Source organism: Pelophylax lessonae (assembly GCF_965119305.1).
Source record: "Pelophylax lessonae genome assembly, chromosome: 2".
Taxonomy (NCBI): Eukaryota; Metazoa; Chordata; class Amphibia; order Anura; family Ranidae; genus Pelophylax; species Pelophylax lessonae.
This window is the reverse complement of record NC_138769.1, coordinates 152,091,816-152,116,026: the sequence shown is the minus strand read 5'-3', so window position 1 is coordinate 152,116,026 and position 24,211 is coordinate 152,091,816. Positions and strand designations below refer to the sequence as shown.

The window sequence follows — 24,211 nt, the reverse complement described above, 5'->3', positions numbered from 1 at the left end:
TGCGGCTATCTTCTCTGGATCCGGTTTAACACCTTCAGAGCTTACAATATGCCCTAAGTATTTGACTTCTGACTTCAGTAGATAGCACTTAGATGGTTTGACTTTGAGTCCATGTTTAATGAGGATTTGAAAAACTTCGGCCAAATGTTTCAAGTGATCTTCATAAGATTTTGAGTAGATGATGACATCGTCTAAGTACAACAGGACGGTTTCAAAATTTTTGTGTCCTAAGCAACGCTCCATTAATCTTTGAAAAGTTCCGGGCGCATTGCAAAGTCCGAAAGGCATGCAGTTGAACTCAAATAGGCCCATAGGGGTGGTAAATGCAGTCTTCTCACGATCTTCAGGTGCCATTGGTACTTGCCAGTATCCACTGGTTAAATCAAGGGTAGAGAAGTAGGCTGAAGATCCTAAAGCTGTCAAAGATTCCTCTATTCGTGGTAAAGGGTAAGCATCCTTGTGGGTGATTTGGTTAATTTTTCTGTAATCCACACAGAATCTGATGTTACCATCCTTTTTACGGACAAGGACTAGAGGTGCAGCCCATGGACTATGGCTGTCTCTAATGACATTGGAGTCCTTCATCTCTTGGATCATTTGCTTTACGGATTGGTACATAGTTGGTGGTATAGGCCGATATCTTTCCTTGATCGGTGGGTGTGAACCTGTAGGGATGGAGTGCTTGATGATATCCACTTCTCCATAGTCTGTAGAATGCTTACTGAAGGCATGGTGAAGCTCCTTCACAATTTTTAGTACTCCCTCAATTTGGTTTGCTGGTGTGGAAGCATCTCCCACATGAAGTTCTTTCCACCAGGATATGTTTACATTTTGGTCCTGTGGGTTCTGTCTCTTGGTAATTTGCTCTGTGGTAGCTGTAGCCACACTGATGATATCTTGAAAAGTGACTTGGATTAGCTGTGCAATAGGACGGTGTTTGGTTAGTGTTACACTGCTATCACTCAAGTTTAGGAGTCGTATAGGCACTTTACCTTCAGAGACGGTTACTAGGCTTCTTGCAGCTCTAACTAGAGGATAGTCTTCCAAAACAACAGGCTCTACCAGGGCTTGGTAGTCTTGACCTTGAATTCCGACTACAGCTCGGCACCACAAGAGAGTTTCGGTGTTGGGTTTGAGGATCACAGGTTGCTTATCCCGGATGCGGGCACAGCAAATTTCTCCTTTTTCGTTGGTGAATCTCTGTTGCGCACTTAGTACACGGATGGTTTGTTGGATCACCTTCTTAGAATCAGGAGAGGCAGTAGGCACTAACTGGTGCAAGGCTTCTAGCATCTCAACATAACAGTTCCTGAGGACATTCATTCCTAGGACTATTGGAGGGTTAGGGTTATTGTCTCTGACTCGTACCACAATAAGGCCTTGTCGAGGAAGTGTAGTTCCTCCTACTTGAATGGTAGGTTCCCAATAACCATGGACTGGTATGGGTTTGCCGTTACTGGCTATGAGACTCAGCCAGGATTCTGGAGGCTGGGTAAGCCGATTTTGATCCCAGTATTTTTCAAAGGCTGCTTGTTGGATAGTGGTGACTTGGGATCCGGTGTCAACTAGGGCAACAAAAGGAACTCCATTTATTTGAAGTGCCACTTCAGGACGGGATCCAACGTATCTTGGCATCCAGTGGGGATCTTCTGGACCTATTGGTTTACCTCCCGAGGGGTGGTCCTTGGCCTCGGGGGTTTCCCTGTTTAACTGCCAGCAGGTTGCTTCTGTATGGCCTGGTTTGTGACAGTACGTGCAGATTGGCCGCTTAGGGGTACTAGTGCGGTCAGGGGGGCGTCCGCCAGAATTTCTGGAATAAGTCTCTCCATAATTAGAGGGGAAGAGTCTTCTGGACACAGGTTTCTCATCCTCTAGCATTAATGGTTTCTCCCATTGTTCCAACTTTTGGTGGACTTTCTCCAGACTTTTAGTCAGGAAATGGACTTGCTCAGTCAAGGCGGCAACTGCGTCAGTAACTAGAGCTTGGGTTGCCTGACTGACTATAGGTAAAGACTTTACAGGGGTAACCAGCTGTGATACAGGCACTTCAACAGATCTAACAGGTTCTGTTGGTGGGTTTTTTCCCAGTATGCTGATAGCTAATTCTTTGAAATCTAAGAAGGTAGCTCTTGGATGTTGGGCGGCTAACATTCTTAGTTGGCTCTTTAGATTGTCTGTATTGACGCCTTCAATAAATTGTTCTTTCAGGGTTTTGTCCTGATTCTCTGCCTCACGGGGGTCTACTTGGACAACAGCTCTAAGGGATTCCTGCAAAGATAATGCAAAGTCTCTGAGTGACTCACCAGATTGCTGTTTCTTGCTGAAGAACCTCATCTTGACCTCTGACACGGTCCTGGGTTCAAAGGTGGTGTAGAGACGTTCAAAAATCTGCTCCATGGTCTTTCTCTCTGAGCTCGGCCAAGATTTCACTTCTCTGAGCGCAGCTCCTTCCAATTGCGCAAGAAGAATCTCCATCTGTTGCTCTGAGGATACAGGGTACAATCTGAACACAGCAAGAATTTTTTCTTTAAAGTCCCTTAAAGTATGAATTTCTCCAGAATATCGTGGGAACCAGGGGGCCCCAAAATAATAAGGCATGGTTAAAGGCATTAAGCTTGGTGCTGCAGCGGTTGGTATTGCGCTGGGACCGACTGTGGCTGATGCAGGGGGTCCGCTGAGGTCAGGCTGCACGTCATCTCCCTGCACAGACATGGTGACAGCAGGTGAATTATAGTTAGGTAAGTCAAATGCGTTTTTAGACACTTTTTGTACGGCGTTGCTATGGGCGACCGCTGCCTTGCGGGTGTATGGCCCTTTAAGAATTTTATTCCAGCTGAATACAATGCTGCAACAAAGTTGATTTTGGGTCTCTGGCAAAGTTCCTGCTATTAGTGCTCCTTATAGTTAGTAGAGGCAAATGACAGGTTGCGATTACTGCTCGGACGGCAAGCCATGCGATTATTTTCTCTTCTTGCTCGCATGCGAAGTCTTGCGACTCCTGGTGCGTGCGCTTGTCACACTCTCCTCCCAGGATTGACACAGCAAAGGTAAGGTGGGCTGGCTGGACAATTTTGCATAAATGGGTGGCACCAAAATTTCCCGCTCTTCAGGGAGTGTCACTAACTTATCCACAGTGATGGCGCAGAAATTTTTAAACAAGAAGGCCTCCGGCAGCCATTTTAAGTGAATAGAAACAGTCAATTCAAATACAGCAAGCAGTTTTGTTGACACACAAATGTCTGATTTTCTCACTTTGGATGCTGCGATTTTTATGCTGATAACTGGGATAACATTTCCATGCGACTTTGAAACAATTTAAACAGTTCTGTGGCCCCACACAGTGTGCAATAAGTAAACAGTCTCTCAATAAAGCAAAAGGGGCTTATTCTGATGCGACAGTCTTTTAGATAAGGCGCAGGGGTTAATAATCCTGTTCGTGACGCCAAATTTTTATGCGACGAGCCAGAACCGCAGGGGTGACACGTGAGGTGCACGGTGGGCCGATGAGAGACAGCAATAATACAGTTCATCGGTTTACTCACGGTTAGCAGAAAGCCTCCCTGGGCTGGTCGCACAGTGAAGAGGAAGACAGCACCAAATCCTCCGGGGCACGCTCTGTGATAGGGAAACGCCAGCCAAGATGGTGGTTGAGGTGCCCGTGATGACAGGGGTGTTTAGAGTGCTTGTGGTGGCTGGGTCCCTTGATGGTATTTGTCGTGACGCCAGTACCGTTAATGGTGGTACAACCAGTTGTAATAACAATAGTGAAGAATGAGGTAGACAGTGGTAGGATACAACTCACAACTTTTACTGTGACTGGTTTTTTGCAGTACAAACATCCAGATAGAATACAGTCTCTGGGTAAATAGAGGAATTCTGCTGATCCACTGTTAATAGGTTTTGGTAGGTCTTGTCTCAGGCTGTGGTTCAGTATAATGCTTACTTGTTCCTGGTCCCTTTAGAATCCAGTGAAATTTGGTGAGATTGCCAGTGGCTAAGGAAATCCTTCACCTTTATTCTCAAAGGTCTTGCTGCCGTTTGGTGGCTTTTACCCTTTGATTTTAGCAGTTCCAATCTGTCCCTTCTTAGGACTGACCTTCACTAACCTCTACATGGTGCTTCTCTCTGTACACTCACTTCCTGAACTGAACACTTGACCACAGATAAACCTGAGCTGGGATAGATATCCCAAAGTGGTGCTATCCCCATCTTGTGGTGGGAAGTATGAAGCACACTTGACCAGCCTATGAACAGGGATTAACAAATGTCAAATGCAAAATGACATGCAATACAGCGATGACAAAGAAATAATACATTTGCAGTTCCCACGTGTCATGAGTGGGACGCTGCACTAGCCATCATATACTACATTCTTTGCTGTCAGTTCAACCCATGTGAGCTAATTTTGCAGCCTATACAGGCCGACACTTACTTCTGTATACTGTGTGAATGCCTAATGTACCTTCAGCCACAGAATACTACGTACTTAGCTGTCAGGTAAACCCATGTGGGCTAATTTTTGGGGCCTATACAGGCCAACACTTCCTTCTGTATCCTGTGAATGCCTACTGTACCTTCAGCCACAGAATACTACATTCTTAGCTGTCAGGTAAACCCATGTGGGCTAATTTTTGGGGCCAATACTGGCCGACACTTCCTTCTGTTACCTGTGAATGCCTAATGTACCTTCAGCCACAGAATACTACGTTCTTAGCTGTCAGGTAAACACATGTTGGCAAATTTTTGGGGCCTGAAATGGCCAACACTTACTTCTTTATCCTGTGAATGCCTAATTTTTCAGACTGGAAATGAAAAACAATGGGTCTGCAAAGGTTCCGCCAAATTGTGGAATGGATGCGGACCCATTTTACAGATGTGTGAATGAACCCTATATGTATTAGACAATGTATTTACCGGCTGCTGTCAGTTCTGGCTGATTTATGAAAAAAAATAAATCATTTTTTCTGTAAAAAAAAATCTAGGGCAACTTTTTCAATTGCAATACTTCTGTTATAACATTGTCCATGTGCTGGGACTATTTGTGCACAGCTAGTATGTCTTTTGTGGCTGCAAATATGCCCTAAAGGTTTTTAAAGTTCGCCTCCCATTAAAGTAAATGGGGCCCGCCGCAAACTCGCTGTTCGCGGATTTTTGATTTGGGTTCGCGGATTCCCAAGTGCTGTGATAATACGCCTGATGTGCATCTCAACTATCCCACACCTTAAAGCGTGATCTGTGCATCAGTGCCACCACCAAGGGCTGAAAAACTTGCTTACCGGTTCCTATGGATGTCTCATTATAGGAGGTCACTTGCACTTGTGGCTTTAACCCAGCCAAGGCCGTTGCTAGTTCACGGAACTCTCCTGCTCTTAGCGCACCACTTATCTTGGTATAGTTATCACAGGATTCCCCAAAAAAACATAAAAAGCTCCACACAGTTTAAAATATTTAAAACCGTAATCCACAAATAAAAATATTGCACTTACAACAAAAGCAAAACAAAATTCGCTTTAAGTTTGGCACGTCCTTCCGGGGGGGCTTGGGGGTAATGTTGACGTCAGCGCATCGCTCCGCCCTATGCATTTCCTCATAAATTGATGTCGTCCAGGGCATATTTGGAGAAGGCAAGATATGTAGCAGAATACATTTGGCCTAAATTTATGAAGAAATTTGATTTTATTGGATATGTTTTGTAACAGAAAGTAGAAAATATATACACTAATCAAAAAAATTAAAGGAACACTTTGAAAACACATCAGCTCTCAATGGGGAAAACATTTATGTTGGATATCTATACTGCTATTGACTGGGTAATGTGTTAGGAACTAAAGGATGCCACATCATTTGATGGAAATGAAAATCAAGAGAAAAAATGATGCTAGTCTATTTTGCTGAAATTTAATTGCAGCAACTGAAAATGGTACTCAGTAGTTTGTATGGCCACCACATGCTTGTATGCATGCCTGACAAAGTTTGGGCATGCTCCTAATTAGACGACAGGTGGTGTCCTGGGGTACTTCCTCCCAGATCTGCAACCTGGCAGCTTCGGATGGACCAAAACATAACATCCCAGAGGTGTTCTATTGAATTTAGGTCAGGCGAGCATGGGATCAATTCAATGGTATCAATTTCTTCATCCTCCAGGAACTGGCTGCATACTCTCACCACATGAGGCTGGGCATTGTTGTGCACCAAGAAGAACCCAGGACCCACTGCACCAATGTAGGGTCTGACAGTGTGTCCAAGGATTTCATCCGAATACCTAATGGCAGTCAGGGTGCCATTGTCTAGCCTGTAGAGGTCTGCGTGTCCCTTCATGGATAATGCTCCCCAGACCATCAGTGACTCACCACCAAACCGGTCATGCTGAAGGATGTTACAGGCAATATAGGGTTCTCCATGGCTTCTCCAGACCCTTTCACGTCTGTCACATGTGCTCAGGGTGAACCTGCTCTCATGTGTGAAAAGCACAGGGCACCAGTGGCAGACCTGCCCATTCTAGTGTTCAATGACAAATGCTAATCAAGCTCCACAGTGCCGGGCAGTGACCACAGGTCCCACTAGAGGAGGTTGGGCCCTCAGGCCACCCTCATGATGTCTGTTTCTGATTGTTTGGTCAGAGACATTCACACCAGTGGCCTGCTGGAGGTCATTTTGTAGGGCTCTGGCAGTACTCATTCTGTTTTTACTTGCACAAAGAAACAGATAATTGTCCTGTTGATGGGTTAAGGACCTTCTACGGCCCTGTCCAGCTCTCCTAGAGTAACTGCCTGTTCTTTTGGAATCTCCTCCATGCTCTTGAGACATGTGGTGATCAAATACCACCAAAAGAAAGCCCAATTTGTGTGAAGAAAAATAATACAAATTAAATTTGTGTACAGAATTGTATGATCATGCAATTTTTAGGTAAAGTAGCAGTCATGAGGGGGTAAAACCTTTCTGAGGTCAAGTAGTTAACGCTTGTTGGTGTGTGTTGGCACGCATTTTCATGCATGGTAAATTGCAATGTATTTTGAAGGTTATTTCTGCTAACATTACATCCTCTTCCGGTTTGTGGGTTGAGAAAAGGAGTGAGGGAGAAAAATACAGACAGAGACAAACTATATTAAAGGGGAGGAGGCAGATGAGGAGATAGGGGAAGGTCAAATGGCACTATTAAATGCATCCATTGCTCACATAACGTGAGCGTAAAGAGCAGTTTTGGACCTTATACCAGGATTTATAATGTCACTCATCTATTTCTGTAGACCCTGCCATTGGGACACCTCACTAGTTAGCTTTCCACTGCACACTCTCTACATCCTCTCTAAGATGGCTGACATATAGGTCCTTGTAAGAGACAAAATAGTGAAACTCTTGTGTTGCCTTACTGTGATGTATGCATTTAAACGCAATGCACGTAAATGTACATGTCGCATTTCAACGCAATACACGTACTGCACATGACACCAGCTTCTAAAACAATTGTTTTCTATGTGATTGTGTACTTGCGGTGACCTTCATTCTTCCAGTGTGGTAAAACACAGGTCACTGCAGTATGTGGTAACAGGGCCAAAAAGTAAGGAAAAGGGAAAGTCTAGGATAGCCAATGTTGTTGATCTGTTTGCACTTTCATTGGTAAGGGTCTCTTCGTGTTACAAAAACGTAAACCCGTATATAAAGAAATAGGTGTTGTTAACATGAAAATATATTCTCCAAAATGCTTAGTAGATATGGAGGAAGGTTAAACACTTTATATGGCAATAGTCCATAATATATAGCCAATATACAATAAATATGTAAGGATACAGCGCTATATAAAACACTTCTTCAAATATTCAATAAAGTGACAATGTGCTCAAAATGATACAACAAATATCTTCAAAGTGAATATAAAAGTGTGGGTAAAGTGCAGTTCACAATAAGGTGCTAATTATATAAATACAGTCCAATCCAAAAATTGCCAAGTGAAGATTGGTCATATAAAGTGCTTGATAGGTGTCTCAGGGAAAGTGCTCATAACACCACCACCAATTAGCCACCAGATGGCCTCTCACCTCAATAAAGACTTAAAGGCTGGCCATACACGATACAATTTTCTTACAATTTTCTGATCAATTTTCTAGAAATTTAGCTTCAAATATGTAGTACAAAGGCCTGCCTAATTGGATACAAGTGAAAGTGTTGTTTAGCTTTGACCTCATATTATGTGGTTTGTGGTAAATCTAACAGAAAGTGTACAACCAAAGTTGAACTTGTATGGCCAGCCTAAGATAAGCGATAAGTCCTCAAACCAGGTAGATCCCGGTAACTCCAGGTAAAAAGATGCCACTTGCTAAGCTGCTAGTCTCAGGGGCTCAGTTTACAGGAGGACATATAAAAAAGAAGCACAAGATGATCAAGCTCTAAGTGCTCACTGCAACAAAACCCTTTATTAAAAAGAAAATTATTTCACTCACATCAAATAGCACAATCAGGCTTGTGCGAGCCAACGCAGGCAGTATACATAAGAGCTGTAAGGAGCCGTGAGGAGCCGTGCTGTTCGATCGCCGCTCGTCCGTCGGAGTCTCCGCCCCCTATACGCGTGGCGTCATACGCTTTTGCGTCACAACTTCGTCAGTAGGGGTCCAAGGAAAGATTACTGTTAATGCTAAAGCATATACAAAGACAGGTTGTGCACTTCCAGCCTTCCAACAGTTTGAGGAAGGTCTTTTTGTTTTTCAGCATGAATGTGCCGGTGTTAAAAAAAGCTAGGTGTGTAAGGAGATGCTATGGGAAGTTTGGTGTGAGGTAACCTGTTGGGCCTGCACTAATGTCAAACCTTTGGGATGAATTGAAATGTCAACTGTGGGCTGGATGACCTCTTCCAACATCGATACCTGACCCATAGCTCCCAACTGTCCCTCATTCAGAGGGACTATCCCTCTTTTGAGACCAAATTCTTCTATCCCTCTTTCAGCTTTAGTTGTCCCTTTTTGATGTGATGTGTACATCTCTTTACCAAATGTACTATTTCACTATGAAAAGCGTTATGCTGCCCTAAACTTTTTATCCAAACTCTGTATTCCTGCATTTGCTATTTTGAAAAAAAACAATATAAAGGAAATATAGAGATCAAAAAGCACTTATATGATTTAGCCAATCATTTTGTACAAATCATATTTCTTAGATCATTGTGGTCTATGTAATTGGGGCAGGGATGTGTCCTTTGCCTACATACTGTTTGCTAAAAGCTGCCCCTCTTAATTATTTTAGAACATTGGGAGGTATTCCTGACCTCAAAAATGCTAATTTGGCAGAAAGGGCACAAATTCCCACAGACACATTCCAAATCTTGTGCAAAGCCTTCCTGGAAACCCTAGGGCTGTGATAGTCATAAATGAGATAATCCCTAGTCAAGGGTAGGCATACCTGAACAACATGAGAGAAGTCAAGAGTCACCAGGCACAGTGTCGCCTCCTCACACCCCATTTAAACCCCGAATTGCCATACTACCGTGTTGCAATCGCGTGCATTGCACAGCAATCATGTGTTTAAATTAGGTGGTGAGGAGGCAACATATTGCCTCCTCACCACCTGTCAAACACACTTGAATCACTTTTCAAAGGAGCAGCAGCGCCTGCTGCACTTGTGAATGAGCCCTTAGTTGCATTCGGCAGCGGCACCCTTAGGGCTTATTCACACGTAAAGTTGTGGGGTGGTAAAACCCTGCTGGTGAGTCGTGTTTTTGCCGCCCCAATCCCTACCGCCTTTAGCTGCTGAGGCAGCAGCCAAAGTTGTACACATACCTCAGCAGAAATTTATCTTCCTGTTGCTTTTGGTGGGTCCCACTGCCTGCCAATTGCAACCCATTCAAGTAAACAGGGCCACTCTGCAAGCTCCCAACAACTGCATGCTTCTGCGGGGTCCAAAGGGTAACACAATGCTGCCTGCTTTAACCCCTTGTTTGCTGTACTGCACAAGGTTGCCACACACTTGCAGAGTAGCCCCATTCATTTCAATGGGTAATGCTTGGCAGGTGCTACACTGAGCAACCATGACAGGGTGTATAACTCTTGCTGCGACATGTGTACACCCCTTGCCAGTTACAGGGGGTGCGGTTGGGGTGAACTCAAGAAACTTTACCCAAGCTCAAATGGTCTCTTACCACTACTATTCCTTTATATTGGCTTTTGGAATTTACAAATGCAGCAGTTTAGAAAGTTGATGAAAGGTTTAGCACTGGGAAACACGTTTTGAAAGATAAATAGAGCATTTTACATACAACTATATAGATCAGACCAAAATGAGGGGCAAATGAGGCGGAAAGAGGGACAGAGGGACTTTGTTCCAAATCAGGGACAGTCCCTTGAAATCAGCAACAGATGGGAGGTATGTGTTTGATGCTCTGGGGTGGCGGCACTGGCGGGTCAGCAAATCCCAGATCACAATCTACCAGTCACCTGTCCGCAATCTACTTCTAGATCACGATCTACAGGTTGCTGACCCCCGTCCTAGATTATTGTCATGGTTTTGGGGTAGAACTTCCAAAAAGCTCATGGGTGTGTAGTGTAATTCAAAGTTAGTGTAGAACAAGGGTCTTCAAACTATGGCCCTCCAGTTGTTCGGGAACTACAATTCCCATCATGCCTAGTCATGTCTGTGAATGTCAGAGTTTTACAATGCCTCATGGGATGTGTAGTTCCGCAACAGCTGGAGGGCCGTAGTTTGAGGATCCCTGGTGTAGAAGATAAATAGAAAAAAGTAAATAGAAAAAAAAATAATGATCCTTTTTAGGGTATTTTCAGTACTCCAGGTTTGTTGAACAGAACAGGGGTCGGATGAGTTAACATTTGTTCAATAGACAATTAACTCCGATATAATTTCCAGGAACTGGCTCAGGACGTGCTTATTTAATTGGATTATTATCTGTAAAAATATCAGACTGCCTTAGGCAGGAAAACACGGAGGAAATCTAAACACTGATAATCAGCTCCATGCTGAATATCCCAGAGCCATCAGGGTCAGTAAAAGTTCTACCTTCACTCTGACTTCATTTGTTTAATACATGTTGGTTTGGTGATTCAGATTGTAATGGAGCCTGAGACAGCCAGGCAACAAGCAATTTCAAAAGCAGATTAGTAATATGTCGCGGTCATGCGACACTGTACCCAAATAAAAATTTTCCCACAAAGAGAGCTTTTTTTTTGGTGGTATTTGATCACTTCTGCAGTTTTTATTTTTTTACGCTATAGACAAAAAAGTCTGCCAATTTTAAAAAAAACTATATTTTTTACTTTCTGCTATAAAACCTATCTGATAAAAAAAAGTGAAAAAAAAAATCACATTTCTTAATCACTTTAGGTCAATATATATTCTGCTATATATTTTTGGTTAAAAATCCCAATAAACGTATATTGATTGGTTTTCGCAAAGGTTATAGCGTCTACAATTTATGGGATATTTTTATTTATTTATTTACTAGTAATGGCAGCGATCAGCGACTTATAGCGGGACTGCGACATTCTGACACTGACACTTTTTGGGAACCAGTGACACTAATACAATGATCAGTGCTAAAAATATGCACTGTTATTGTACTAATGACACTGACTGGGAAGGGGGTTAACATCCGGGGTGATCAAAAGGTTAACTGTGTGCCTAGCCAGTGTTTTACTAAACTGTGGGAGGTGCTTTTACTTGGGAAAGACATGGATCCTAGTCCCTGCTTTGCAGAGACACAGGATCCATGTCTTCCCTCCTGTCAGAATGGCAATCTACCTTATTTACATAACCAGATTGCAGATTTGCCTCTCTGGCTGATGATCGGTGGGTTGCGGTGGACATCAAGGGAGCTGGCGGCTGCGTGCATTCGCGCCCTCTACCCGGAAGTGCAGGATCATGTATATATACGTGATCTTGCGTACAGCTGCCGCCCTGTAGCAGTAAAACTGCTATAGGGTGGTCGCTAAGAGGTTAAACCCCTTTCCAGAAGACAGAAACCCTTAGGCTCCTTTCACATGGGCGGTGCGCCCAACGGAGTCTGTTTTGCTGAGCGGGGATCGATCCGCTGGTCCCCGCTGAGCAGACGGATGACAACTCCGTCTCCGCTCATCTCCGAGATCGGATGAGAATGGACGCCTGTCCATTTTTATCCGATCCTATCCGATCCTTCAGACAGAGGAAAAATAGGGTTTCCATCCATCCGGATTTCACAGACAGGATTAGATTGGATAGCAGCGGGTGTCAGCGGAGATGTCCCGGCTGACATCCGCCGCTCCATAGGGCTGCATGGAGCATCCGATCCGGTCCGCCTGAAAAACTGACAGGCAGACCGGATCAGAAGGCCCATGTGAAAGAAGCCTTAAAGTATAAATAAAGCCATTTTTTGGGGGGTTTTGGATAGAGGGGACATGATTAGAACACTTGTCAGGTTTATCTTGCTCTCTTAACCCCCATTAGGGAATTCGTCCTCTCCATTCATCATTGAAAGTGATAAAAATAGAAAATCCCAAATTTTGGTTTGTCCCCAGAAAAGTAATAGGGGAGAGATCTTCCAATGGGGACACTGATTCTGGTGACCTGGGGGGCTCCATGAGATTCCCTTAATTTGCAGGGATTTCCTCTCACTTCATGTTTTGGCCAGGACAGGAAGTGAAGAGAAATCTCCCCGATGGGGCACAGATGGCAAAAAAATAAACTGACAGGGGTTATGACTAGGGATAGACCGATTATCAGCAAGGCCGATATGCACTTTCCCCGATATATCGATATTGGCAATATTTTTGTGACCTTCTTAGGCCGCCTCCCTCGCCTTGGACAGCCTTGTCTGGAGTCGGGACTAGTCTCGTGGGAGTGTTTCACAGCCATACACCCATCCACAGCAGCCCGGTGCCAGCCAGCCACCCATATCCACAGGCCCTGTACCAGTCAGCCACAGGCACTGTACCAGTGAGCCAGCCAGCCACCCACAGGCCCTGTACCAGCCAGCCACCCACAGGCCCTGTACCTGCCAGCCACAGGCACTGTACCAGACAGCCACCCACAGCCCCTGTGCCAGCCAGCCACCCTCCACAGGGTGCCAGCCACCCACCATAGGGTGCCAGACAGCCAGCCACCCACCACAGGGTGCCAGACAGCCAGCCACCCACAGACAGGGTGCCAGACAGCCAGTCACCCACAGGCCCTGTACCAGCCAGCCACAGGCACTGTACCAGCCAGCCGCCCACAGGCCCTGTACCAGACAGCCACCCACAGACCCTGTGCCAGCCACCCATCTACCACAGGGTGCCAGCCAGCCAGCCAGCCACCCACCACAGGGTGCCAACCAGCCAGCCACCCACCACAGGGTGCCCTGACAGCCAGCCACCCACCACAGGGTGCCAGCCAGCCAGCCATCCACCACAGGGTGCCAGCCAGCCACCCACCACAGGGTGCCAGCCATCCACCACAGGGTGCCAGCAAGCCAGCCACCCACCACAGGGTGCCAGACAGCCACCCACCCACAACAGGGTGCCAGCAACCCAGCCATTAGGCATTAAACAAAAATTAACATGTTCAGTACCAGATTTGTGTCAAAAATTGTCTTTTTTTTTTTTTTTCAAAACTTTAAATGTACAAAATATCGGCCCATATCGGATGATATCGATACGTTGTGACCAAAATATTGATATCGGTATCAGCCCTGAAAAAAACATATCGGTCTATCCCTAGGTATGACCCTCCTTTATTCTATCCAAAATGAAAAAATAAAATTTTGCCTATAGTTCTACAATAAAGTGTCGTGTAAGTCAGGAGCATTACACAGACTTGGAGAAGGGTTGATTTGATCAATAGTATTAGTTTATTTTATCAAGTCTAGCACTTTCATTGTCTATATGTCAAGGGAGCACAAAGACAGCAGTAGAGGGTGATTTATTCAGACTTGATTATATTCCTATGCTACTCAGTGTACCATAACCTTGTGTGATGTATACCATACAATAAAATACCTAATTATTAATATAAACAATATAAAGATGAAGAAAATGTTTAAAATTGTGTTCAGTCCATGAAGGAATCTAAAAGTGACTAAAAATAAAGTCAAGGAAAATGATTCCCAAAATAAGTGCAAAGTGGCAATGAAAGTGCTCGCCTCCACCAGTGGCAGTCTGTGCAGTTACTCCCTTCCCTTGCCACGCAATTTCCGGCAATATCCTGGGCGGGCCTCGGGTGATTGGCGGATCAGCTGCTGGTGTGTGCATGGGGAACAATTGATTCCGGTAGTATATATAACAGCAGATTGACGTCTTAGCTCCACCCCTACTGAAGAAGTCTATGTCTTGACGTAACTCGTATAGGGGGAGGAACCCTTTTTCTGACGTCACATCGCAGCCACCTCTGTTACACGAAACCGAGGTTTCTATGTCTGTCCAGCCTGCACTGCTATAAGTGCCCCTTTTGTGAGTTTTTAAACATTTTTTATGTGGTTTGCCATCTCTTTCCTATATATTACCCACTTTGTAAACCTGTTTGTGTGCAGAGCGATTGGGGGTTTAGCCATTTGGAGGAAGTAAGAGGGATAGTGGATGTTTACCATCCACAGTACACCAGGATTTTTTTATATTCCCAGAGGGGAACTGCTGGTTTTGACCCGCTGGTGAAATGGGTCAAAACGTAAGGTGAGCGGCCATCTTTAACTGCAGGAGGCGAGCACAAGCACTTTCATTGCCAATTTGCACTTATTTTGGGAATGGTTTTCCTGGAGTTTATATTTAGTCACTTTTAGATTCCTTCACGGACTGCACACAATTTTCAACATTTTCTTCATCTTTATATTGTTTATATTAATAGTTAGGAATTTTATTGTATCTTATACATCACAATATGTTATGGTACACTGAGAAGCGCAGCACTTATGTTTGGTTTATATATTACTTTGATGTTGTGAAAGCATTTTCAGTGATAGCAGCCACTGGGTGTACATAGATATTGCAGCATTATTGCACAAGGATTGCAGTGATTTTTTTTTTTTTTTTTTTTTTTTTTCATTATATTCCTTTCTGGTTCAGCCTGGTTTATGAATGCCTCCATGACAACATAGGCTGCCACTGCTAAACTTCTGAAAAAAGCTATTTGCCCTGCTGATCCAGTGGGTCAAATACTTTCAACTTCAAACATTTATGTACAGTAGTAGCTCTAACGTAATGTTTTGCATAGTTATATGGGGTACTTACAAAGTGTTAAGGCCAATTTATCAGAATGATAGCCAGCCATTTAACTGGCGTTATCAGAAGAAGGTCAGCAATGGAATCCCGTATACATCTCCCAGTACAAAAATCCTCATAAACCCTAAGTCTGGTCACTTAGTGTGTGGTGTTCTCTGTACGGCATCTGTGTGAGCTCAGGAACTCTGTTTAAAGGGAAGTGAAGAAATATAGGAAGATGCTTATAATAGTGTTTATTAGAGCATCTTTCTTTTCCTCTGACTGGACTTTAATTTCAGGATGTCATTGAAACAAAATGGTGAAACTAATCCATTTCCTGCTTCTCCCTTCCCTTAGTATCACCAAGGCCTTAGTGTGCTGCCCCGGCTGGAAACAGGAAGGGCGAGCGTGTACAGCTGGTAAGTAATACAAATCTTTTAAAGTGTTCAGAATAACGTGAGAAGATAGGATGCCACTAGCAATGATGACAAGGAACAAACTGTTCTGGGCCACTGTGCAATTTATAGTCTCTTTCAGAACAAAGTCTGTTAATAAGAGGTAGTAATATACTATATACACTATATTGTCAAAAGTATTGTGACTCCTGCCTTTACACGAACATGAACTTTAATTGCATCCCAGTCTTAATCTGTAGGGTTCAATATTGAGTTGTAGCAAGAAAAGAAAAGCGGCACCTCCAGCAGTAAGGAAAACTATGTTCATTGAAGAATCGTAGGTCCAACATCCGACATACAGGACAACACACTATTCAGCAGACGCGTTTCACACAAAGTGCTTAATCATAAGCAATGATTAAGCACTTTGTGTGAAACACGTCTGCTGAATAGTGTGTTGTCCTGTATGTCATGTGTTGGACCTACGATTCTTCAATAAACATTGTTTTCCTAACTGCTGGAGGTGCCGCTTTTCTTTTCTTGCTACATGGATTCTCCGGGCCACGGACCTTAACGAGCACCCACTTTTAGGATTACTACAGCCCTCTCTGGGATCTTTAATTGCAGACATCTTTGGAGCGGTGTACACCCTTTTCTTTCCTTCCTGTTCAATATTGAGTTGGCCCATCCTTTGCAGCTATAACAGCTTCAACTCTTCTGGGAAGGCTGTCCACAAGGTTTAGGAGTGTGTCTATGGAAATGTTTGAGCATTCTTCCAGAAATACATTTGTGAGGTCAGGCACTGATGTTAGATGAGAAGGCCTGGCTCGCAGCCTTCACTCTAATTCATCCCAAAGTTGTTCTATTAGGTGAGGTCAGGACTCTGTGAAGGCCAGTTAATTTCCTCCACCCCAAAACTCGCTTATCCATGTCTTTATGGACCTTGCTTTGTACACTGGTGCATAGTCATGTTGGAACAGGAAGGAGCCATCCACAAACTGTTCCCACAAAGGCAGGAGCATGAATTTGTTCAAAATGTCTTGGTATGCTGATGCCCTATTAGTTCCTTTCACTGAAACTAAAGGGGCCAAGCCCAGCCCCTGATAAACAACCCCACACCATAATCTAATACCCCCTCCGCCAAATGATTTGGACCAGTGCACAAAGCAAGGTCCATAAAGACATGGATGAGTGAGTTTGGGGTGGTGGAACTTGACTGGCCTGCACAGAATCCTGACCTGGGCCACCACAGAGTCCTGACCTCAACCTGATAGAACACCTTTGGGATGAATTAGAGCAGAGACTGTGAGCCAGGCCTTCTTGTCCAACATCAGTGCCTGACCTCACAAATGCGTTTCTGGAAGAATGGTCAAACATTCCCATAGACACATTTCTAAACCTTGTGGACAGCCTTCCCAGAAGAGTTGAAGCTTTTATAGCTGCAAAGGGTGGGCCACTCCATATTGAACCATATGGACTAAGATGAAGGGATGCTATTAAAGTTCATGTGCATGTAAAGGCAGGTGTCCCAATACTTTTGACAATATAGTGTATTTCAGTGGTATGTGAGTTGTAGTAATACCAGCAGATCTATAGCTAATGCAAATGTCGCAATAAAGGTATTGTCTTCATAAAAGATAGTTCCATACAAAAAGAGAAGGCTGTGATCAAGCTGAATCATTCGCTAGCTTCTCATACATCGTAGGAACTCTGGTGATGAAATCTTAACTACAAAGTTCCTAGTTTCATCCTCTTGTCTAGTCTGCTACATTGTACATAAGAGAAAATGCAGCAGTAGAAGTGAGAAAGTAATGCCTCGTACACACGCAACGATTGTTGGCCGTGAATTTTCGGCCAACGTCCGATCGGCCGATTTTCGGCTTGTTAGTATGATGCTTCCGACAACCGACTCCGACTTTTCGGCCGAACAAAATCTGGTGTGCATGCTATAAAATTTTTGTTGGCCGTCAACAGAACGGCCGATTTTCCGTCAGTCAGTACAGATTTCGGCAGACAAAATTCAGATGAGCAAGACTGGGCATGCTCAGAGAAGAAAAAACACACGGAAAGTTAACTAGCACATGACATCACTTCTGAAGTTGGTTTTTGTTGGCCGAGAAAATTCGTGTGCAGTCTAGAGCACATTTCAACCAACACAACAACACTGGACAAAAGACGGCCGATAATCGTTGCGTGTGTACGAGGCTTAAGACTCACTTAGCTTTGTAAAGACTACATGGGAAGCCAAATTCTTCTTGATTTAGCTGCTCATTGGTTACTATGTTATGGCGTTTGATTATATTGGAGGAAGCATTGGCTTTTTGACATTTATTTGATATTGTTTATGCTTTTGTATACTGTACAAAACATTGCAAAAAAAAAAAATTATGGAAAAGACTACATGGGAATGGGGGAGGACAAACTGCCCAAATATATGTTACTTGGAGGTTATTAGCAGCTGAATTCCAGGTATGGATTTTCTTGCATAGTTACATTAGTCCATCTATGACCAATGAAAGTATGCATATGCCATACCTGTGGGACCGCTGTGTAAGCTAAGCAGAGAATTACTGTAGTAGTCACTGCTACTACAGTGATTGCAGCTGTCTTATGGGTCCTGTGTCAAGGCCCTTCCTTACTGCATAATAAATAAAGGGGGTCGCTCACACGGCATAGGAGCTATTCACAAAACGCCATGCATTTTTCTTCATTACTGCAAAGAGTTCTCTGATCGGATCAGGTATAGATCTTGACACTGCCTTGCCTCTCTACCTCGTCCAATCAGAGAATGCCTTTCATTCCCAAGGCGTACTGTAATAGCACATGTGCCAAGCAAGCAAGTGATTACTATGCAGCAGGGCAGTCCCTGGGCAGGGGTCCCAGAAGACAGAAGTGATTACTGTAGTAGTGGTAACAACAGGAATCCTTCAAGTATGGCAAATGCATATTTACAATGGTCCAAACTGGACCAATTTATCTACCACAAAAAAACTCAATATCTGGAATTCAACTTTAGCTCACTGGAAATCACACACATTTGATTTATTATGTTTAGCTGGACTTAGTCTTTAAAATATAACTAAGGCAAAGTTTTTTTCATTTTAGTTTTGGATAGAGTGGAGATAGATTAGAATGCTTGTTATTGCTGTCTGTGCCCCCATTAGGGAGATTCCCCCTCTCTATTTGTACTGTTTACCTTTATAAGTAAAAGAAAATCCCAATTTTTGGGTTGTCCCCAGAAAAGTAATAGAGGGGAAATCTTCTAATAGGGACACTAGTTCTGGTGACCTTGGTGTCCCCAAGGAATTCCCTTAATCACTTGCCGCAAAATCACGTACCTGTACATCATCCTGCTTCAAGTGAGGGTGCAGGCATTACCCCGGTACCGTTTTTTAGAGCCAACGGTCGGCTTTTTTGTAAAAACAACCAATGCATCTAAGCAGTTGCTCAGCTGTTATTACAAGCAGCGGGAGTGGACATCCCCCCTCCCGCTGCCTGGGCTCTGCCCAGGATCTCTCGTCCCACCGGGAGACGTAGTAACCCGAAAACGACGTCACAATGTCACTTCAGGGTTTACTGGAATCTTAAAGGCGCCAGTTTTAAAGATTTTTAAATATTAAATAAACGCCGATCTTGGAGTTTTGATTGCTTTTAAGAGCAGAGGAAGGGTTTGAGGTCTTATAGACCTCAGATCTCTCCACTGTACCTGTCACTGCCTATTACTGTCACAAGGGATGTTTACATTTCTTGTGACAGCAATAAAAGTGATAAAATGAATAAATAAAAAGGGACAGTGAAAAAATTAAATTAGAGAAAAAAAAATGTAAATATTAAAATAAATAAAAAATAAATTTTAAAGAGCCCCATCCCTCCGTGCTCGTGCGCAGAAGCGAACACATACGTAACTTGTGCCTCTGAAATTAAATGTGACTTAAAATAAGTGTTTCAATTAATACAGTCCTGCATATGCAAAACGAATCATATAGGCGTGCTTTACTCTGTACATTCAGATCAACATGACATTCTAATAGAATTAGCAATCATTCTAAAGAATATCTCTCAAGAGAAGAAACGGTGTGTTTATCTCTAATTCATACAGTGCATACATTTCCTATATGCGAGGAATATATCAACAGAAACCAAAAATTCATAAAAATGCTCATCTCAGAGAGTGTATCTCATAAACTTAGAATATCATCAAAAAGTTAATTTATTTCAGTAATTCAATTCAAAAACTGAAACTCATATATTTTATATAGATGTGCTACAAACTAAGTGATATTTCAAGCATTTCTTTCTTTTAATTTTGATGATTATGGTTTATAGCTAGTGAAAACCCAAAATTCAGTATCTCAGAAAATTACATACAGAAATGTTGGCTTACTGAAAAGTATGTCCATGTACAGTATAGTATGCACTCAATGCTTGGTCGGGGCTCCTTTTGCATAAAATACTGCATCATTGCGGCATGGCATGGAGGCAATTAGCCTGTGTGGCACTGCTGAGGTGTTATGGAAGCCCAGGTTTCTTTCATAGTGGCTTTCAGCTCATCTGCATTGTTGGGTCTGGTGTCTCTCATGTTCCTCTTGACAATACCCCACAGATTATGTATGGGGTTTACGGTCAGGCGAGCTTTCTGACCAATCAAGCACAGTGATACCATGATTATTAAACCAGGTATTGGTACTTTTGGCAGTGTGCGCTAGTTCCAAGTAGGGATGATCGAACGGTTCGGGTCGACCATCGGTTCGACCCAAACATTGGCTGTTCGAAATTCGGCCGAATTCCGAACTTTTTGCTGAAAAAGTTCGGAATTCGGCAACCAGAACCGACCAAAATGCAATGGGACAGGAAATGGGCTTTAAAAGCCTGTGATTGGACCAGAACCATCAGTAAAAGCCAATTGAGGGGGCAGGAGAATGCTAGGAATGTGATTGGAGTGACTAGGGGGTCCAGAGGCCAATCATTAGTGAATACGCCTCCAGTATATAAGATAGCCCTGCCAAATTCCTAGTGTATAGTGTTCTGCTACTTTCACACCTATATATGTGTATGTGTATATATACAGACATGTGTGTTTGTATATATGCCCATACACAGAAGTTCTGATGTTATGCCTGCCTCCAATAACCCCCAAAAAATGCCCAAAAACGCTTGCTGCAAAACCAGCAAGGTGTGAAAATAGCGGAGCCATATCCCTGTTCAATATTAATTCTAATACAAACAATCTTTTTTTTCTGGTTCTGGACATGCTACAGAGCTGAAACTTCACAGGTACACGTTTTAGACCCACCAGACACTAAATCCAAAGAAATCTCATTTTTTTTTCAATAATTTTTTCAATAATTGGCTCTCTATCAAAAATGACAATTTTTAAGAACTTTTTTTTGTGTGATTAATAGTCCCTGGGGCATGATCCAGAACCCTAGGCATTTTTTAGGGGCATTTATTGGGATTTAGGGCTTCAAAATTGTGTTTTTTGATTCCAGAAGTTCGGGTTCCATTGATTTCAATGGGGTTCTGAAATCCGAACCGAACTTTCAGGAAATTCGGGTGTTCTGGTCGAACCGAACTTTTCAAAAGTTCGATCATCCCTAGTTCCAAGTCCTGGTGGAAAATTAAATCAGCATCTCCATAAAGCTGGTCAGTGGAGGGAAGCATGAAGTGCTCTAGAATTTCCTAGTAAAGGGCTGCGCTGACTTTTGACTTGATAAAATACAGTTGACCCACATCATCAGATGACATAGCTCCCCAAATCATCACGGACTGTGGAAAATTTTGCATTTCACTTGGAAACAAAGGTCCCAGAGTCTGGAGGAAGAGTGGAGAGGCATAGAATCCAAGTTGCATGAGGTTCAGTGTAAAGTTTCAACAGCCAGTGATGATTTGGGGAGACATGTCATCTGCTGGTGTTGGTCTACTATGTTTTATCAAGTCCAAAGTCAGCGCAGCCGCAATTGTTAGAGCGAGAGCAATAATTCTAGCAGTAGACCTCCTCTGTAACTCTAAACAGGTAACCTTTGGGAATTTTTAAGTAGAGTAGTTTGTTGCCATTCCATGAGCATGCGCAATTTTAAAGCATGACATGTTAGGTATCTATTTACTCGGCGTAACATCATCTTTCACATAATATGAAAAAATTGGGATAAGTACTGTTTTTTAAATTCATTAAAGTGTATTTTTTCCCAAATTGCGTTTGCAAGACCGCTGCGCAAATACACTGTGACATAAAATATTGCAATGACAGCCATTTTATTCTCTAGGGTCTCTGTTAAAAAAAATATATAATATTTGGGGGTTCTAATTAGTTTTCTAGCAAAAAATACAGATTTTTTTCTTGTAAACAAGAAATGTCAGAAAAAGGCTTAGTCTTCAAGTAGTTAATTTGCAGGGCACTTCCTGTTTGTCTGTGGGGCAGAAAGTGAAGGGAAATCTCTGCAATGGGACACAGAGGGCAAAAAAAAAAATATTATAGGGGTTATAACCTTCCCTTGCTCTATCCAAAATTGAAAAAAAAGTTTTGCCTATAGCTCTACTTAAAAAAAGTTCTTCTTTACAAAGCATATTTCTGTTGATGTATATTGTGGTCTATGATTGGATGAGGGAAAGGAGGGACGCACTTTTCTCTTAGCACAGACAGTATCATCTTAACTAGTGGCCTAATATTGTCTGCCAGCAAGCATAAAAATAGTGCTAGGCTAGGAAGAAAATACCTGATCCAAGCCAACATATACATTTTGATAACACAGAGACATCAAGCCACATGACCCAAAGTCTGCACACCGTCAGGCAAGACCACCAAATGTGTGTCAACATTACAACTTGGGAGCATCCTCTGAAACAATGCGGGGAATCCAGTGGCGTAGCGTGGGTTGTCAGCACCCGGGGCAAGGCAAGTCATTTGCGCCCCCTAACCTGCAGACTTTTAGCACTCCCTGAGTCCCTTCCTACAATAGTACTGACCAGCCTGATTCCTATACTGACCTACCAGTCCACTACGCTAACATACCTGATTCCTGTACTGGCCACTACACTGACCTACCTGTCCACGACACTGACCCTTACACTGACCTACCTGATTCCTACCTGACCACTACACTACACTGCCCACTACACTACACTGTCCTCTACACTACACTGACCATTAAACTACACTACCCTGTCCACTACACTACACTTTCCAATACACTACACTGTCCACTACACTATACTGACCACTACACTATACTGACCACTACACTACACTGACCACTACACTAACCACTACACTGACCACTACACTACACTGTCCACTACACTACACTACACTGTCCACTACACCACACTAACTACTTTATTGTCCACTAAACTACACTACCCTACACTGTCCACTACACTATACTACCCACTACACTGTCCACTACACTAAACTTTCCAATACACTACACTGACCACTACACTACACTGACCACTACACTACATTGTCCACTACACTACCCTAACCACTATATTGTCCACTAAACTACACTACCCTACACTGTCCACTACACTGCACCGCACTTTCCAATACTCTACACTGTACACTATACTACCTACTACATTACATTGTCCACTACACTGTCCACTACACTGACCATTACACTCCACTACACTACACTGACCACTACACTACACTAACCACTGCACTGTCCACTACACTACACTGTCCACTACACTACCCACTACACGTCATTGTCCACTACACTACCCACTACACTACGCACTACACTACACTGTCCACTACACTACACTGTCCACTACACTGTCCACTACACTACGCTGTCCACTACACTGTCCACTACACTACGCTGTCCACTACCCACTACCCTACAATACACTGTCCACTACACGACCCACTACACTGTCCACTACACTATCCACTACACTGTCCACTACACTACACTGTCCACTACACTACGCACTACACTACACTGTCCACTACACTACCCACTACACTACACTGTCCACTACACTACACTGTCCACTATACTGTCCACTACACTACGCTGTCCACTACCCACTACCCTACAATACACTGTCCACTACACTACCCACTACACTACACTGTCCACTACACTACCCACTACACTGTCCACTACACTACACTGTCCACTACACTACCCACTACACTACACTACCCACTACACTGTCCACTACCCACTAAACTACACTACACTGTCCACTACACTACACTGTCCACTACACTACACTACACTACACTGTTAACTACGCCTCCTCCTCCCCAGGCTGTGTCTAGTCCTGCAGCCAGCAAAATGACTTACCTGTTTTCATGATCCATCCGCTCTGCCACATGGTGAAGACGAGCCCTTACAGGGGGCGGGTCGGGGAGGATTGTGAGAGCTTAGAGGAGGCAGGGCGGAGGCACATGCAGAGCTGACTTAGAAGACAGCGAGGCGGGCTCCAGAAGCGAGGCGGGGCTCTGTCACTGGCCAGCCCCGCTGCCGCACACGACAATGTTGGCCCAATAACAGGGCGCCGGCCGGCCATCGTTTAGCCTGAAGATGGCGGCTGGAGTGACACGCTAGGAAGAATTTTTAAAGTTTGCTAGAGTGACACTGGTGCGGGATGCGCCCCCCCAAATGTTGCGCCCGGTGCGGCCGCCCCCCTCTGCACCCCCCACGCTACGCCACTGGG

At 43.7% G+C, this 24,211-nt stretch overlaps 1 protein-coding gene across 1 annotated transcript in view; it reads left to right on the top strand.

Annotated features, from left to right (window-relative positions):
* Window positions 1-24,211, top strand: part of SCARF1 (scavenger receptor class F member 1) — a 135,049-nt gene that overhangs the window by 25,820 nt on the left and 85,018 nt on the right. The window contains exon 2 of the mRNA XM_082245150.1: window positions 15,501-15,562. Within this exon, the coding sequence (XP_082101276.1) occupies window positions 15,501-15,562 (62 nt within the window). The remainder of the gene's footprint in view (window positions 1-15,500; window positions 15,563-24,211) is intronic.